This window comes from Larimichthys crocea, chromosome XV (genome assembly GCF_000972845.2).
Source record: "Larimichthys crocea isolate SSNF chromosome XV, L_crocea_2.0, whole genome shotgun sequence".
Taxonomy (NCBI): Eukaryota; Metazoa; Chordata; class Actinopteri; family Sciaenidae; genus Larimichthys; species Larimichthys crocea.
This window is the reverse complement of record NC_040025.1, coordinates 15492682-15511911: the sequence shown is the minus strand read 5'-3', so window position 1 is coordinate 15511911 and position 19230 is coordinate 15492682. Positions and strand designations below refer to the sequence as shown.

General features: G+C 40.3%; 1 protein-coding gene and 1 long non-coding RNA gene across 2 annotated transcripts in view; one reads left to right on the top strand and one right to left on the bottom strand.

The window, feature by feature from the left end:
- LOC113747696 (uncharacterized) overlaps window positions 1-1239 on the top strand; it is a 120031-nt gene extending 118792 nt beyond the window's left edge. The window contains exons 2-3 of the long non-coding RNA XR_003463799.1: window positions 840-951; window positions 1065-1239. This is a non-coding gene — a long non-coding RNA (uncharacterized LOC113747696). The remainder of the gene's footprint in view (window positions 1-839; window positions 952-1064) is intronic.
- Window positions 1240-5359: 4120 nt separating this feature from the next.
- LOC104932092 (protein FAM19A2) overlaps window positions 5360-19230 on the bottom strand; it is a 71653-nt gene continuing 57782 nt past the window's right edge. The window contains exons 3-5 of the mRNA XM_027288239.1: window positions 14630-14779; window positions 10791-10915; window positions 5360-6062 (exon numbers count right to left, since the gene is read on the bottom strand). Of these exons, the coding sequence (XP_027144040.1) occupies window positions 6051-6062; window positions 10791-10915; window positions 14630-14779 (287 nt within the window). The 3' untranslated portion in view covers window positions 5360-6050. The remainder of the gene's footprint in view (window positions 6063-10790; window positions 10916-14629; window positions 14780-19230) is intronic.

Genomic DNA, 19230 nt, shown 5'->3' with positions numbered 1-19230 from the left:
TATTCTGTGTCAGACTCAGAGGAATCAGACAAGAGGTTTATTTGAATGGTTTGTTGAACTCCAGTGATGTTTCAGGAATGATATTTGTATCTTAAAGATACTAGGTGTGTATCTTTTCACTTGTTCTTGTTGCCCCTCTCACAAGCAAAGATGTGTCACCATTTCAGTCTTGACAAGCATAGCATGGAGTCTTTCCTGCTACACTTCCCTTTGGTTTCTCCGTAGATTTTATTATTTCATCAGGATCTTTATAATTTAAAGGTAAAGTGTAGGGTTTTGTATTTACAGATGCAGACAGTAGCTTTGCTTGACACCCTTAGCAGGTACATAGCACAGGTTACTGCTGTGGCTCAGCAGGATCACTGGGTTGTCAGCTCCAACTCTTCTGGTCCACATGGTGCAGTGTCCTTGGGCAAAACACTGAATCCCAAACTGATCCAGATGATCAGCAAGTTGCATTGTAGCTTAATGCTATCGGTGTGTGAGTGAATGAAGGCACTTACACACAGATTAAAGGGTCATATAAATGCAGTGCCATTTAGTGCCATTTGCATTGACAGCTGTTGTTAGACAGTAGCCAAACTGTAACCATAATACTGTAACACAAACACATCTATCAGCCTCTATCATCTATCAAAAACATTAAAAACATTGTATTATTGGACAGCATTGCTCTTTTGAACTTTGGTTATCATTTATTTTGTTTTCACTAGATATTTTTTGTTGGAGACATCTTGACTGCTTACTCTCTCACTGGATGACTATCAAATCCATAACTGCTGTCACAACTGCAACTGCTGATCTTATTTATCTAGTAATACTTATTATTCCTTTCCTAGGTCTTCTTGCCAATAATGCGTGAAGCTGCTGCTGACTTCACCTGTTGATTTAATGGATGAAAATGGGTTCACCATGGTCAGGTATGAACTGCAGTTCTCCTCTAGCAGTGAGGTAAGCAAACTAAATATCAGCTTTAATACTTATGTGATTCATTTCTTTCTAAGTTGTCTCGGAGATAGCAGCTTCCTTACAGTTTTAAAAAGTCTCTTATTTGTGTTGCACAGGGGAATAATTAAGAAAGACAGCTGCTCTTTTTTCTCATCTGTGTCACCTGGCACTGCGCTGGATATTGCAAATGGCAACACTGTTGGCATATGATGCATCCCACTTGAAATAAATCATTGAGCTTAATATTCATGCTTGTCAACCATGTAACAAACGTTATGTATATATTTTTATTTTAATAAATGACATGGCTGTCCTTTTAATTGTCTCTAAATAATGCAGAGTTCAATTAATACTGTCTGTGAGGTAAGGAAGTGGTGCTGTCGAGGTTTTTACAGTGAACAGAATGGTGTATCGGTCAGGATGATGAAGAGCTGTCATTCTACCCTGAACTGTACATTGGCACAGTGTACTCAGTATTGTCATCAGTCAGGAATAACAAATAAATTACCATTAGCAGCTGGCATCTTGACAATATTAGGACATAAATCTGCTGTGAAGTATAAATAAAGAAATGTCTATATATATTGCCAAATCAAACCACCAAGACTCATTCAAACGTAAATATAATAAGTATAGTAATTATAGTAACAGTAACCTATTACAAACAAATAAGAATATTACTCTCCAAAGAAATAAACCGATTTCACATATCATTGAGCAGGTTACACAAAAGACAGATATTTCGTCCTCACATGGAGACACTTTTAGCTTAAGTCTTTACATGAACATTACTATTTAAAAAACTACAACTCCCATGAAAATGAAAATGAGGCAGCGCTTAAATTTGCGTCATCGTAACTTGGTTTCATCCATATCTATAAAACTGACTAGGGGTGTACCATATCATATAGTTCACAATAATACGAGGTATACGAGTATAATTTTTGATATGATGAGAAAAAAAATCCATATGATGATAATAGCAAATTTCCCAACTTGACATAATGAGGTCATACTGCTACGCCCAGCACCAACAAGCAGGGCTGAAAGTAAAAGTAACATTGCTACTGGCTCCATTGTAATATGTAAAAAGTGCAAGAAGACTGACAACAAAATGGGGCAATACAATAAACTCATTTCACTACCTTACACAGAAGCATTATTGTAGATCCTCTAAAGCCTACCACCTATATAATGTTTTCCCCAAATGTTTTAATGTGTTTGCTCCCCTTTGTCCTGCAATAACACACAAGGTAGACCTGACCTAGGCTTGCTCATGGTCTCGCCCCTTGTTTGTAAAGCAATGTTGTTTAGCCTCCAAAGGTTATGGGAAACCTAAGAACCATAAATATTAAATGAACAATGACAATAAATGTTTATACAGACAAAAAGTGAACTAGCGTTATTTTAAATGAAAGTTTTCTCATTCCTGGAACACAATCTGGAAGTTTTAGTTTTACTTTAGCTCTTTATCAATCATACAGGCATAAGCATGACTGTGCATTCAACCCTTCCTCTAATCATTGTCCTAGTAGTGACGTATCAGCAGCTAGGGTAGCCCATCTCATCGTCTGGCCGGCTCGAGCATCTGCTCTGGCATCTGTTGTTAGCAGAGACTACTTCATCCTCAGCACTAAACAGAGAGCATACTGACTGAGATATTCAGAGCATAGTCACGACGGACGAGATTAATGCTTAGCGGCAGTGTTGATCAGAACTGTCAGGCAGACAGGGGGAGATTGTTGAGCTGCACCTGATATGTCAAATTAGCACCAGTGTTAAATGTTTTGTGCAACTAAATGAGAGTGGGTTGGCATTAGGGGTGCCGTGAAAGAATTTCAACAAGCTTTACATGGCCGCCTCATGATGCGATTCACACGCAGCTTGAGTAACACCTTGTGAGTGGTTAACAGGAATACTCAAAAATATTCATATTCTGATGTCAAAACACATTTTTCTCTCTAATTATAGCAGCCTATTCCATGCTCAGTTCCTGTTTCTCGCCTCTTGTGTGTGTGTACGTGTGAGAATCTGTGTGTGTGTGTTTATTCTCTGTAATCTTTTAATGACATGCACTAACGACGCGGTGAGGCTCAGAAAGAGCCCAGGCCATGAAACACACACACAGACACAAAATGGCTGAGGCTCAGTGGAAGGCCGTAGCCCCTGAGAGGATCCACTGGGAGATTAGCCAAATCAGAAAAGCGTTTTAGAGAAAGGCAGCTTTAATGCAACACAACACAGATAGAGCATGTGTGTGTGTGTGTGTGTTTCATGAAAAGGAGAGATTGATGTCCACAGCCTCAAACTCAACATTTTGTTTGTAACATTTTCAATCTGAGCACTCTTGTTTCATCTCCTTCATCATTAGGTTCATAACAGAGGCATTGTGCCACTCAGCATCTACATCTATCACTGAGAGATGCTCTTTTGATTCTATTTACCACAGCATAGTGTAATATCTTCGAATTGTTCTATATTTAATTTTACATCTACTTCGTCTTACTGTAATACTTATTAATACTTTCTCCTGGGTTCATTCTAAGTGGAATTTCTCATTTACCTGTCAAACTTGATGGCTAACACAGATAGCAGGAGTGGGAAATTGAGGAATGGAGGGCAGGATGTATACCATACACAAGCTGACTGGAGAGCAGATATACAGTACAGTACATGGTGCATTTGACTCAACACTTCATTGTAAGCACTAGTTATGTGATTATTTGATGTTGATCGATCATACTGTTGACAGTGACTGAGAGCTGTGATATAGCCATGGCAGGTTTGTGTACATGTTTGGTCCAGTGGATGCGGACTTGAGGATATTTGTTCTGACAAGGAATCCTATTTATTTAATGTAGTGTGATCAATTTAAAAAAACTCATGTGGGTGTTTTATTCCCCATTTAATGGTCTTATTTTCTCAATCTGCATATGGGTGCACATTAGAAACCCCCAAAATCTGGATTTATTTACACCGATATAGTTTCAATATTTGAAAATTTAAAGAGATCACTGATATTATATATGTGATGTTCATTCTTTTTTCCCCTTCAACATAAGCAAATAACATAAGCACTTTGAAATGGATCCCTAAAATAGGGTTATCAGGGGATTGGGGAAAGATATGCACTGAGAGGAACATTTTACAGTTGACAAATAAACTTGTGAGTGCTCTCTGGTGGATAAATTATGCAGGGTTTCCCAGAGAGATTTATAGTGGAAGCGTTCTGCTTTGCCTGAAATAAAGACTGCCAGCGTCCCAAGAAAGTATTCAATTTTTGTGAAATATAATATTAGGCTTACCGCCTGCGCTCAATCAGTTTTGCGGGGGGGAAATGATTTGTAATGCCAATATGTCATGAATTCAAATATCTTATCTGCCTGATGTATACCTCAGTGTGATTGAATAAGAATATGATTGTTGTATGACACCTGAACAACAAAGTCAAGCCACCACAGAACAACAAATACAGGTAGCAAAAGGCTTCTGCAACAAGAACAAAACTGTGTATTTGAGGCAAATATGAGGACACCTGAGATGTTAAGCCAGCTATTATATCATAAATGTAATAAACCACCAGTTCACATCAATGTTAAAAAACTCACCTCTTGATTGAGCGCCACAAAATGCCAAAAATGTAGCCACAACATCCTTTGCTAATTCTCATAGTCCTAGCAGAAATGTGTTGCACACAAATCCATTTTCTTCCTCACCTGCTTGGATTTCTGTGAAAATGCAGCCAAATGTACAGATTTTTCCCAGTTCCTCCATTGTTGATAGACAAAGGTCAGCAAATGCTATTCTCTAAACTCTAAGCTGTTGATTAATGATCTGTCACAGGAGGTGGCCGGAAGAACAGTGTTCTATATTTGTAGCTTTCATTGTTCAAAGCTGTTTGTTTGAAGCAGGAAATAAATGATATGATAAAAAGTTTTAAATGAACAGGAAAGCAATTAACAGTTATTAATGACATTTCTTGGAGGCAACACAACACAGTAGTTACCAATTTATGATTCTGAGTTTCCTGTTTTTCTTCATGGTTTCTTGAGAAATTGATTTAAACTGATCTTATCAACAATGCTAATAGCTCAATACACCCAGTGTGAAACAATCCAGTGTCACCCTTTTGTGCAAAGTATTATGTCTGTAGGGCTGAAACAAAAAGCAGAGATTTATCTTTTCTTTTGAAAGGTTTTATTCATTTCATATAATACTGACACATGTACTCAATAGCGGTTAACAGGCGTTTAAAAACACAGATATTAAAACCATTAGACCGTCAACTTATTTTTAGCCCCATTGATTCCATGGACCATTTTTTACACGTTTACATGTTTCAAGATACCGTAACATCTACTTGGTATTAGTCTAACCTCACCCCTGAAAGGATTTTGTCCTTTGTCAAAAAACAAAAGAAAAAAGAAGACTGACAAACTGTCTCCCCATTTTAAAAAATGGCATGTGGGAAGCCACAAACTATTCAAGGTAAAATATCATCATGGAGGTGAAATCTGATCAAAGAAAAGGTTCGGTTTGAGATCTGAGAAATGTTTTGACAGCATCAAGTGTTTCATATGTGGCACAGTTAATTTTAAATGTGTCATCCAGACTACATGAGAAAGCCATTCTGGATCCTCTCCTTTTTTTTATTATTATTTTTTTCTTGTAGTAGACGTTTGTAATGTAGGATAGTTTTAAAATCCAGATCCCCTTTATTCCAAGTATGCATATGGAACACAACTAAGCCATAGAAGAGAGATGAAGAGTACAGATTGTTGTAAAGAAACTTGTTTTTTGTCATTTAATCCAGTGCTGTTTCATAGTTCACTTTGTTGACGTTGTTGTTGTTTGTAGTAGCAGTAAAGGATTGTGGGTGATGCAGTCCACTGCAGTAAAGGACCAAGGACTCTCAGTTGTGTTTAAGGTAATGGAATGGTGTCAGAGTCCTGTCTCTTCAGCCACTGTATCTTCGAAAAAAATGAAACATTTACTGGTTCCTCATAGAAGTCCATCTGAGTGTGTTTCCTCACCATTGGTCCATTGTGCTGTGTAAGTGACTCCACCACCATTTTGTTCTGCTCCTCTTGAGACGGGTATGACTATCGGGTCACCTGAAACATGGAGAAAAAAAGAAGTGGGTCACTGAAAATAGTCCCAAAAAAGTAAGGATGTAGCTTGGAACAGTAAAGGTCACAGAACCGAGTAGGAAGCTAACTCTCGTAGAACATGGTGAATTCTATAGCGCCTTTCTAGTCTTCTGACCACTCAAAATGCTTTTACACAACATATCTTATTCACCCATTCATACACTGATGGCATTGGCTGCCATGCAATGTGCCAACTGCTCATCAGTTTTAGTAGCTAACCATTCATACACATTCACACACCGATGGCGCAGCCTTTGAGAGCGAATTGGGGTTCGGTATCTTGCCCGAGGACACTTCGACATGCAGACTGAAGGAACCGAACCGCCGATCATCTGATGAGTGGACGACCTGCTCTACCTCCTGAGCCACAGCTGCCTCCAAACATGTCAACAACACAGGTTTTTAAATGATGTGGCGCCATAGAGTACAGTGTGCCACTTGAAATTAACGGGAAGTGATTGTTGATGGTGGAGCACCAACAACGTGGGTAGCACGGTCTCTGTCTCTTCTGGCAGGAGACTAAACAAGACACAGCTTGAGTCATGGCAGTCAGCCCACAATGCCTCACTCTCAGTGCCTGGCCCACTGCCATGTCATTTCGTCTGTTTGCTGCTTTAATCAAACGGTGTCTTTATCTCGTCCATCCATCTTTCCATTTTCTTTGCTCATGCACTCTTTTTTTGGTTTATTTCAAGCTATTAGGAGACATTTTCAACCTGCCAATGACCAACCAGACACAAATTGCTGTAAAACTGCCAGTGCTTGGGCATGTAATAGACCAGCCTCTCCAAGACTTTTCTTCTGTTTCCCTGCATGCCTTCCTCTTTCGGTGTTTCCCAGCGGCTTCCCCTCTTACCCCAACACATACTGTCCCCCCTGTATTTCCTCTCAAGGGAGTCAGTCTTTTGTCAGACTCAGGTGCCAGTTAACAAAGTGTGAAGGCCAGCCATCACTGTGAGAGCTCAGAGGAGCGTTTCCTCCAAGCTGGCAGCTGAAACTGTTCTACTGTATCTGCTCTCGATGGCTCCAGGCCACCTTTTCTGGGCCCGTTCCCATTGCCTTCCGGCATCTACTCCTGTGCCTGATCAAAGAGCCTGCAGGTGTTTGTTGTCACGCCAGTTCACTATACACGGAGACCGCTGCGTCTCTGTGCCTGCTCTGCTTTAAGGTCCCTTTAGGTGTTCATCCCCCAGCCTGTTTAGATAGGCCTGTAGGCGCCAGTTTGTGTGCCCTATTAGAAAACAGATTTAGATAGTTAAATCTCAATTTACAAAGAACACAATCAGTGCTCAAGTGTCAACTCTGCGCCCTTTTTAGGCCAGTGAGTACCACGTTTTACGTATTACTTATTTCACAAGCTTTAACTCTCTACACTAGTGGCTACTCAGATGGCCACAAAGCAGATGTCCCCTTCACTTCTACATTATACACACTCTTTATGACACACAGGAGTACATTTTGGAAAGCCATTATTTAAATTGTTTACTTGATTTGTCTTTTTCCTGTTCTGTAATAATCTAAAGCTGCATCAAATCACATTACATAGGCCCCAATTCACTGCTAAAGAGGTTGATGGTGCTTGCAGACTGCCTCATCCATTTAGTGTTGACGTAAGCTGTAAGAAGTGAAACATACTGTACACACACTGCTGACACCTTGTCATTTGTTTGTTAATGTGTGTATATGTGCATCGACACAATATGCACACGCGCTTGCCTTGCAGTCTATGACAGCTCAGTGGCTTGGCAGCCCGTCCCCGTCTGTCTGTTCATCCATATGATATTATTTGGCATTGATCGAGCTGTCTTCTATCCCCTCCCTCTCTCCTCCCTCTGCCCTCCTCCTCTCCTCCTTTGCTCTGCTCCCAGCCAGGGATGGATGGAGGGTCTTTTGTGGTCTTGCCTGCAGTGTTAATTTTGTCACCCATTTTTCAATTTAGTCTTAGTCTTGTTTCAGAGTTCATTCTTAGTTTTAGTCACTTTTAGTCTTTCAAAAATCATTTTTGTTGTTTTGTTGTTTGTCATATTTTAGTCGACTAAAAATCTCAAACATTTTAGTCCAGTTTTAGTCAAAACATTTTAGTCTTTTTCTATTTATTTCAGGAATATATTTTCTGTTTATTAATTCCAGTTCACTTGTGTTCCACAGCTAACATATTGATTAAATGTCTTGATTGAATTGAATTGAATGAATTCATCTTCAATGCAACTTTGCTAAGTGTCTTGTCTCTTGTTTCAATACACACTTAATATGCACTTGATTTCATTTTTTAATCTACTCATAGCAGGTACACAGGGAGGCTAGACTCATTCTTGACTGTTATGCCATATGCGCACATTTTAATAACGTCGGGCTGCAAACGGGTTCGGGCTCTACAAAGCTGTCAATCAAAACGGGCCGGGCTGTGCTTGGGTCGAATTCTACCGGGCTCGGGCCGGGTCGGGCCTGACTTCTAAGGCCCATTTCATGCTCTAGATTGCACTGTCTGTACGCCGTGTTTCTCCTGCATGCTGCTTGTTTTCAAGAGGAGGACGTTTTTGCTCTTGCATGACATTTTCGTCTTGTTTTTATCCGTCAACAAAAATGCACATTGGCACATTTTTCGTCAGTGTTTTTAGAACATTGTATCGTCTCGTCATCTTCTCGTCTTCGTCAGGGGAAAAAGGCTCGTTGACGAACATATTTGGTCTCGTCTCGTCTGACGAAATTAACACTGCTTGCCTGCTCTGTGTACCCAGACACAAGCCTAAGCTCCTTGTCAGCTGACCAATTCCAGTATTGTTGTTTTCAAGTGTTTTCTTTATTCTTTTATCTACCTCTCATCTCTGTCTTCAGACTTTCCTCATCCATCTCCCCTTGCCTCTTTCTTGCTTTTTGCTATTCTCCATGTCTCTCTCTCTTTCTCTTTCTCTTTCTCCCTCTCTCTCTCTCACTCCATCGTCAATTTCAATTTACGAGCGGGTCTTAATGGGACTATGAGAGAACGTTCGATGCTATTGATCTGGATGCCTGCGCATCCTGACCTCGGCATACCACACCAGAGGAGAAAAAAAAATCATTCTTTTCATCATCAGGCAAACACATCAGCTAACACGTTCTCATAGTGTACACACACACACGCGCGCACAAACACGCACGTATCATTGATCAAAGACCTGAATGCAAGAGACAGAAAATATTTGTCCACTTTCAAACTACGACACAGTCAATGATAAAGCGAGGTCTGGATGAAACTGGTTAGCTTTGATCTTGGTCAGGAAATTATAAATGTGCACTTTGGGGGTTGATAAAACTAAATGCACGAGAGCAGATATATGAAGTAACTTCTGAACGGCACTCACATACCCAGAAATTGCATCATCTTCACATCTGATCAATCCTGGTATGTCTCTCTCTTCAATTATGCCCAATTATGTTACATACTCCAAGACCACCCTGTCATTTTCTATTCCTCTCTCTCTTTGTCTCTTTTCTTTTCTGTGATGTGAGCAGCGAATTTTGAAAAGTTCAGTTACACTTATGTACAGCGTAAAACAAATTTGCACTTGTGCCAGCAAAGCAGAAAACTATTTCAGGGTGAGAATAAGAGGAGAGGCTGTTGAGAAGGAAAGAGTGTAACTTGAGGGGGCGAGATCCACTTTGCTAGGTGAGAGGTGAGCAGAAGAAAAAGTAAGGAAGGAATTTTTAATCAGCCCAGTGTATAAGAGACATTCTCCAAGTGTTTTTAAAGAAAGAATGGAAAAATAGAGAGGACCATGTGTGTCTTAAGCTTTTCTCCCTCCCTCTGCTACCCAAGGAGATGCACTCTTCTTCCTCTGACCACGCCTTCAATCAATTATTTAGGCAGAAAACAAAGGTCTGCACCCAGCCATGAATAATGGAAGGTGAGAAGGCAGAGAGAAGGATGCAGGTTAGAAATAGAAGCATTCAGTGACAAGAGGTGAGTCTCGCACAAATCCCCTCCTATGACAGACAGCTAAGAGCCTGCTCAGGTCAAGCCACTGAAGAGAAGCTAACAGGTGCCCGTGAGGGCTCAGCAGAAACATGTACAATGTACATCCACACCTACACACACATAAAGACACAGACAAATGGACAGTACATGAAAATCAAGGAAGACACACACACACACACACACACACACACACACACACACACACTGTATTATGGGTGAATCGGAGCATAAAAACTATCTGAGGACAATTACCACTCTGGTGTATCTGATGTGGTGAGTTGTTTTTGCATCGAGTCAGATGGTATGCCAGTCAGACACAGGGAAGCAGAGCAAGTGGGAGTGAAGGGAATTGTGATGTTCTCTCTTCCTGCGTGTGTGTGTGTGTGTGTGTGTGTGTGTGCGTGCGTGCATGTGTGTTATTTGCCTTGTTCCTGTTGGCCTTGTTTTTCTTGTTTGATGTTAGATCCAAGCTGGGCGGGAGGAGAAAGTAAAGGGAGAAAAAAGAATGATGTGATATGAAGGGGGGAAATAAAGAAGTAGGGGAGACAGATAAGACATTAAGGAGAAAAAGAGAGGATGTAGATATAATATGAAAGAAATATGAGAGGTGGATCGGTGGTCTGACCATGTGTGTGCATATATGTAAGTATAAAAGGGATGAGAGTGTGAGTGATGAGTGTTTGTGTAAGAGAGTGGGGAAAAAGAGACGCTAAAGAGAGAAAGATATGCATACCAACCTTTGTGGTCTTGACTTTGTTGCCTGTGCTGCAGCTCCATCCTGTGAGGTCTGGGAGAACCTTACACTCCTCACCTTCCATACATGGCTGCATCTGACACCACCACTTCTGGGCTACAATGGAGGCTGGAGGAAGAGAGAAGAGGGCCGAAGGTGTTTAATATGGCAAAGACATGACTCCGTGTTTGAGTTGAGTTGAGTTTGATTTCGAGCGTGTTTTCAACCGTGTCTTTTTGAATCTCGAGCCTAGCCAAGTTTCCATTGTTCCATCAAATCTGCAAAAGAAAATGTGAATTCATGTGCGAATTTTAGAAGTTGCGTGCAAGTGTTGGTAGCACTTATTCTCCAGCTGGGTGCCATAAGTTCCAGAAGAAAGTGAGGAGGTGATAATTTATCATAGAATAAATTATTGGAGATTTTAATGGTACGATTATAGTGTGAAATCACAGTTTCACAATTAGAATAAATAATTTTTTGTTCATTTATTTTTTTGTGATCTTTTTTTTATTGAAGAATGTAATGCATACTATTTTAGATTTCCAGTTGGAGAGAGCCATGATATTCATTTCTTACTGCTGATAATGATAAGGATGATAATTATACTAAACAGCAACCTCTGTCGCTGTGAAGTGCCAAAAACTGCAGTTCCTTGAATGGCCACGTAAAGCTGGCTGCAGTCAATCTTCATAAGCCCCCATATTAAAATGTCCAACTTCACAGCAGAAATTTTTACAGCCTGGTACGAAAAAAAACAAATAAAGCTTAAAGTTATGCATAATTCACAGTGTGGCCATATTCATCGACAGGTGGGTGCCATTACAGGTGACTTATTTGAGCACCTAGGCATCATTCACCCTGCCTCAGGTCCACAGACGATCCACATGTTGTCCCATTTTAGTCCCATTAGCCGGGAGGCAGCAAGGACAGGACTGCCAACATGGTGGCAGCCAGTGCCACTACAGTCTGAGCTTCAAAAGAGTTCTTCAGAAACCTACAGGTGACATCATGGATACAACATCCATTAGTATAGTATATTGTACAGTATTCTCAGTAATTATACAGTGAATAATACATACTAAGTAAACTAATAATAATCCTTGACAGCAATTGCTCACACATATTGTCTTTTTCACCTGAGTTACATATCTGAATTCTAAAAAAAAAACTATGTAGTTACTATGAAGTAAGTTTTGCTTCCCTCTTTGTTAGGATTTACGGTTTTAACAGAAGTTCCAAAGAAAGAACCAACATAGCCGCAGAGACTGCAGTCTGTGATTTCATCAAGTGCCACTTTTCATAGCTGCAGGGGGTGCAGTACACTGATTTTGTGGACACAAAAACAATAGCCCGGGGGATTTTCTGGATATATGGGTACATTTTCTACTTTTGAGTTGTCAGCACTATTGCAAAAACAAAAGCTCATTTATGTGTAAAAGCCCAGATAAACATCCACAGAATCAACCTTTCATTCGTTGTCAACAAAGTAAGCCCAGAAAAACATAATAACACTCTGCAGATTATAATATTTGTCTATGAAGATTCATGTTACGAGTCCTTTTATGTTCACATAACATTGACTGAAGTGCTCAGTATAATAGCAGGAGCTCCTGAAATCTTCTTCATGGAGCATTTTCTCCATTCTGCCTCTCAGTTAAGAAGTCATTATTAGGGCCCGAGCACGGCACGCTGGGGCGAGGCCCTATTGGATTTCAAACGCTGAACAACGTTTAAAGGTAAATCGCATTTTTGATGGCCCATATCCCCTTGAAAACTCAGGAAAATTTGCCTATCCCCCCAAAGTTGGGTGTAAAATTGCGCATTTTGGGGGTCTCGCACATGGACGTACGCATATGCCACGACAGCGCCACCTAGGTGTGTGTTTTTGGCGGTGCCCCTCGCCACGGTTTCATCCACGTGTACGAAATTTGGAGGGAGTATGTAACATGCCGAGACACACAAAAAAGTTTCTTGGTGACCCGGGCTAAAGTGAAGCGTACGGCGTCCAATTTTTGTCAAAGTTGGACTTTTCGTGTTTTTGGGGTCATTTCCAGGGGTCGCATTTGAACGAACTCCTCCTAGGGATTTTATCCGATGTACTTGAAACTTGGTGTGTGTTCTCAAGGCCTCGACAATGAAAAGTTATCAAAATCCCAACTTTTCATCAGAGGGTGTGGCCGTGACGGCGCATCAAAGTCAACGCTGCTGATTTTTTCGGAAAAAAAATGAGACTCCATTGACTTTTTGGCTGATTTTCAGGCAAAGGTGTTGGGCTATCATATACTTTCTCGGAGCTGTCTGAAACTTCTTGTGGTTGTTAAGACCAATATTATGCACAATTCGGCTGCATAATTAATTAAGAGGCGGGGCAAAAGAGCTCTATAGCGCCTCCTGGAATTTTTCTTTAGAACAGCCCCGCCACAGTTTTGGACACAGAGTTACAAAACCTCAGCCGAATTGTAGAACATGGCAAGACCTACATAAAAGTCTCTTGGAGCAATGGGCTACCATGAACAGGAGGCGAGCTATTTAATAATGAAAATCGCCATTTTCTGTGTTTTGGGCTGGTCTGGAAGGGGTCATATTTGAACAAACTACTCCTAGAGATTTTATCCAATTCACTTCAAACTTGGTAGGTGTGTTCATATAGACTTCCTGAGTAAAAGTTCATCAAAATGATGAATTTTGAGGAAATTGTGTGGGCGTGGCGATCTATAAAAATCATTCAAAGAAGAAATCGGCAGGAAGCACCTTAGAGCTGTCTGAAACTTCTTGCGGTCATTTCGACGTGCGCACATTTCAACGTGCGCACATGTGCGAGGGCCCGACCATCGCTGCTTGCAGCTTTCATTTTTGAATTGCTTCTGTGCAATGTTACCTTATGTCATCCCTTATCTTTGCAATTTCTCTGAATTCATCTCAAATATATAATTGATGGAGGTCAGGTTTGTACTGTAATTGATCACACACCTGAGGTTATCAGCAAGAAACAGAGTTAGACAAAAAAATCACGGAGGCTTCAGGTTTGTCTGATGTTCCAAGGACACCTACAGTATTGTGGCTACCGGCACACAAAATGTACTCACATCTATGTCTTCACTGTCAAAGTGTACATTTTCATATCAGTTTTCAGAAGATAGCAGCACATGTTTAAAATAACTCTGGGTCAAATAACACTTTGAGGAAGCTCTCAAACAATTCAAGCAGCTTCGACACTCATGCTGGAACACCCCAAATCCTAACAAACACATACACGTAGATATTAAATGAACTGCATTTATATGCATATATAGCACTTTTGTAGTCTATTGATCAATCAAAGTGCTTTTCAAACATTTATACAATACTGTACAATTTACACCTACTCACCAGTTCAGTGTCTTGCAGTGACAGTGTCTTACTAGTCAACTGGTAGCCAAACACCCAATTGCTATTGTGCTTTGCACTAACTTATGCTATACTCCATTAACATAGAGTATCACTAGTAAAATAGAAAAAGAAGTACATAGGGGCATGTAAAGGGGTGGAAAAATTCCAGTAAATTTCCAGAAACTTTCCATGGGAAGTTAGGCTGGGGAATTTGGGAAATTAACTAGAAATTGGGGGTAAGCTAGCACCATGATAAGATCATAAATGGTCAACGAAATTATGCTAGCTTATTTATAATCTAATTTATCAATTAGCTATCTACTGTATGAATACATTTTCATGTGCTGTTTGCACTTACTTCACTTTATGTATTAAATGTGTGGCTATGTGTATTCCTGTTAATTCCCATGAATTCCCATGGAAACGTTCCAACCTTGAAAATTCCCAGAATTTTGCAACCCTACCAGTACATACCATCAACACAGGAGGGCATGGCCCGGGTGGTGCCAGCAACCTGTCCAGGGAAGCATGAACATTTGACAGTCTGAGATCTCTCCTCGATTTTATTCTTGTTGCAGCAGCGATGGGCAGCGATCACCTCACACGTCCCTGCCTTCACATGCACTGTGAAACAGAGAGAGAGACACACACACAAACACACAGTGTTCAGTATACCGAGCTCTCAGTATCAGACGTTTTACACAATGTTTTATTCAACGTGTGATCAAATATGAAACATTAACAAGTAAGTGCGACATTTTGTTATGACATTTGTCTGGTTCCAGACCAATGAATTGCTGCCCAAGTCTTAGATTTTTTTTCAGCATTTCAACAAGGTCTTGTACTGTGCTCACTGATGGCTGTTTACACACACTGAAATCAAACTGAATCAATCAAAACTTTGTTGGTGGTATTAAGAACAAGGATGTCATCTACCCGTGCCTGATCCATCCGACACCAACAGAAAAATTGCCACAAAAATGACAAGCACAGATCAGATTAATACAGGTTGCTGTAACTGAACCTACCGAAAGGATAACACTTACTTGACGGATATGTCAGTCACTGCCACAAGACAAGGATAAAATAACCACACTTCACCATGGAAAAAAACTGAACAAGTGAAAAGAGCAATTCAGTGTGCTTATTAAACTATTTTCAGATAGCCAAGGGCAGTTTATAATCACAACTACGAAATTTTATGACTTGTGATTCTTTATTAATGCAGAGATGTGCGTGCAAGCGAAATCTTAAACACGTCTGGCTAACAGGCACTTGTACATAGAGGCTTATACTGTAAATACAGCACATCTGAAAATATTTCTACTGCATAGGTGCTGATCCTTTTCTACTAATGTGATTGTATGGTATTGCATCATGAGATAATATTAGCTGCTGTAATAATGATGGGTGAATGTGGTAAGCCCCTTCGCTTCTGCTATAGCTACCACTGTGTGTGTACATCTACAGTATATGCACACACACTTTAATCAGACAGCCGTGTGGTTTAATTAACAACAAGTCCACCCCGAGCACAGAAGTCCCTTGAGTCAGCTAAGAGAGAGGGAACAAAGAAATCACTCCATATTTGAAGATTTGTGATGTCAACACATGGTCCTTTGATACCAGCCTTTTATCAAATACATGAAAATGTCAAGGACAAACAAAAAGCCTTGTCACGAGTAATGTGTGAAAAACTGCAGTGCCTGTTTGTGACTGTGTGCATACCTACATATTGTCTCCAGGTATGTCTTTGCATGTCGTGTGTGAGGGTACATGTGCATATATGTATAACCTAATGGGAGTGGAAGTCAAAGTCTGTGCGTTTTGGCTTATCACACAGTTGTTGGAAGTTAGTGCCATTTCCATTACAAAAGAGTCCGCCCACAATGCAACAAAGGGTGCACATGGCGTGGCAATGAAAACCAAAGCAGCAAACAATGACTCTGTTCTGTCTGAAGAGTATTTAAAAGTGAGGCAAGCTGAACTGAAAGAGCAAGTATGAATATGCTTAACAGACTAACAGAGATTTGAAAAGTTCTTAATTTGCTCCGTTAATGAGAAAAAGACAAAGCAGAAATCCTGCAAAGCCCAGTCCAATTAATATCTCTGTGAAAAGCACACTCTGCTATCTAACCCACTGTGAGTCTGCCTCTCATCCTTCTTTCATGTCCTTTGGTTTCTCCTTTTGCTTCCAACAGCAGTGGGGCCAAATGATAGTCATATTGATTGATTGATCTGTCCATCTGTCTGTCCACCAGTCCAACACTTTCCACATATTGCACACAATTTGTTGTCAATATTTATTGCTCCAAGACAATAATTCCCAGTGTATTTTGGTGATCCCCTGACCTTTGGTTTATTATCAAAACCGGGCAGAGAGTTGTTTACAAGAAATGTCCACATGTGAGCTGAGCTTTTCTCCATCTGCCTCAGCTCAAATGGTGAATTATTCGTAGTGTTGTATTTCCTGGCTGGAATGCTATGAAATTAGTTTTGGACGTTAATGCTCTCCCGAGGACAATCCTCTCTGACTCTCTAAATTTGTTGACCCCTCGACCTGTTCTCTAATCCCACATTCAGGCCACACTTTTATGGTCTCTGTCCATTTTGGTTATTACATGACCTTTACTCAAACCAGGCCAAATTATCCAGTTTGTACACAAAACAACCCCCAGAGGATGAATTATATTGACTTTGTTATACCTGCCTGTGCAGTACATATTGTAGTAAACTGATTACTTTTATGCTTCCCAGGAGTAGGAACCTTCTTGAATATGGGGATTTTTAAGATCTCTTCAAATCCCAAATAGCAGTGTGTCATTTATCCCATCCAGCACTTTCATACCCCAGCCTATACTGAACTTTGCAGCCTTTCATAATTGTTGGTGGGCTTTAGATTTGTAGTTTTGTTGCTAACCTTTCATTTTGCCTCTTGCTTTCTCTCTCCCTCTCTCTCTATGCACCACTCTAATTGGCTCGCTTTCTTTTTGTCTTATAGGCTTGACAAGTCTGTTGGCTGATACACAGCTCATGAAAATCAACACACACGGAGTAAACACCTTTACCCAACCCCCCACAGGCACACACACACCCCTTGGCTCATTTTTAGGCTCAGCACCTGCAGTGGTAATTGACTCAGCATTAGTAAGAGTGATGGTGCACTAATCCAAGCATAGAGGAGTAATGAGGAGGCGGAGGTGAGGACTTTACTAGAGGAATGTAAAAGTTCAATGAGGCTTGATTAAACATATTAACGTTAATAGATGGCAGTAAATTTCTTAAGTATGGACCATGTGGTAAAACACATATGAGCCGGAGTCATACGTCTGAATAGTTGAATGATTACTTTGGCACTGCTACTTGATACATGTGTCTACAACAGACTGTCTTGTTTTATTTTACACGTCCTCTAATTTGCAGCTGAAAAGTTGTCTGCTCAGTGACACTGTAAAGTTAATTTGACAACTTTTAAACCATTACCACTGCTAGGAGGCAGTTTTAAAATCACAGACTACAAAAATACTAAAAGCACTGACTGTGTGCTGTAGAGACAACACAAATGAAGACATGGGAAACTGAGCTCTGGATTCCTGCTGACTAACATTGTTTGATTATTACACTTGTTTTGATTGCTGCCAATCATGTTTCATGCAGACAGTAGTAGTCATCCTGTTGGAGGTCTTGTTTATTGGGCTATTTTTTAAAGAATGCTGTACTGAATGTCAAAAAATTAACAATTGAAAAGCGTTATATTAACAGTACTGCTGTAACATTTTATCAAATGGAAACTGGCAGCTTTCTTATTTGACTCATACTATGCAGTCCTCATTTAGACTTACGCTGTCTCAACATTACTCTCATAGTCAAAACACGACTGTTTCTGGTAGATTTATGCTGAATGTGTTGAATGTTTTAGAAGGAGCATTTTAAGGATTTTGGGGATATTTTTTTTTTTTCAAACCACTCACGATTTGCAAAGACATAATGGGAGGCTTAATGGAGACAGCACATAATTTCAAAGTGTAATTTTCTTCCTTGGTCTGACATGTTCCCACAACGGCATGTTGGAGTAAAACTTAACATCAGGAGGGATCTGATTTGATATTAAAAAAGTAAGCAGGACACCTGATGTTTGATCTTGACTCTTTTTGTTGGCAACCATTCGCCCCCTGCGTCATTCTCACTTACAGAGAAAGTGGAAAAAGAGGCAGGATGTGATTTTCCCGGCATTATGCCATAGTCGGGATGTGACACCCTGTATTCTTCTCACAGTGCAGAGAGCTGTTTGCTGCTGATGTTGGCATTGTTATTGTAAACTGACACCCGAATATATACCTGTTACACATTACTGCTGCTATCAGTGGTTAGCTTGATGGACCTCCAGGCTTTGTATGATGGCAGGTGTTGGCCTCAGTATCTATGATCATATGATTTTTTATTGGATTGCATTTTTATATATGCCTCCAAGTGCACTATTCATCAAACTGCATAAAAACAGGGAAACGGCATTGAAAACCATATGTGCGTACAGTGTTTAGTGCGCTCTCTCGAGCTCCGTAATACAGCTGCAGGTGTCAACACTTTGATGCTGTGTTGTGCTGGGATGTTAATAATTGCCAGTCTGCCAGATAGTGAGTCAGGCAATGGGCCACAGACTCCAATAACCTCTGATAAATATTAAGCTAAATTAGGCACTACTCACTACATGACATACACACAAATATATATACGCAGAGAACACACACACTCAAAGAATTTATTTTATCTCAGTGTGTTCACTGCTAAATTAGGAAGCAGGTGTAAACACTGAGAAAGGTCTCCAGAGACAAAGACACTTTGCACTTACTCATGGTGTATATATATATGTGTGTGTGTGTGTGTGTGTGTGTGTGTGTGTGTTGGTGTGTGTGTAATAATGCAAAAATATATGAAAAAACGTATTAGGTGTGAATGGTAAATGCAGCCCTCCTCTGTATCATAAATGGTGCGCACTTTTCTTTGCAATCTCTTTCCCACTTCATCTACCCATTTCTGCTCTCCTTCCATCTCCTCCTCATTCTCCTCCTCCTCCT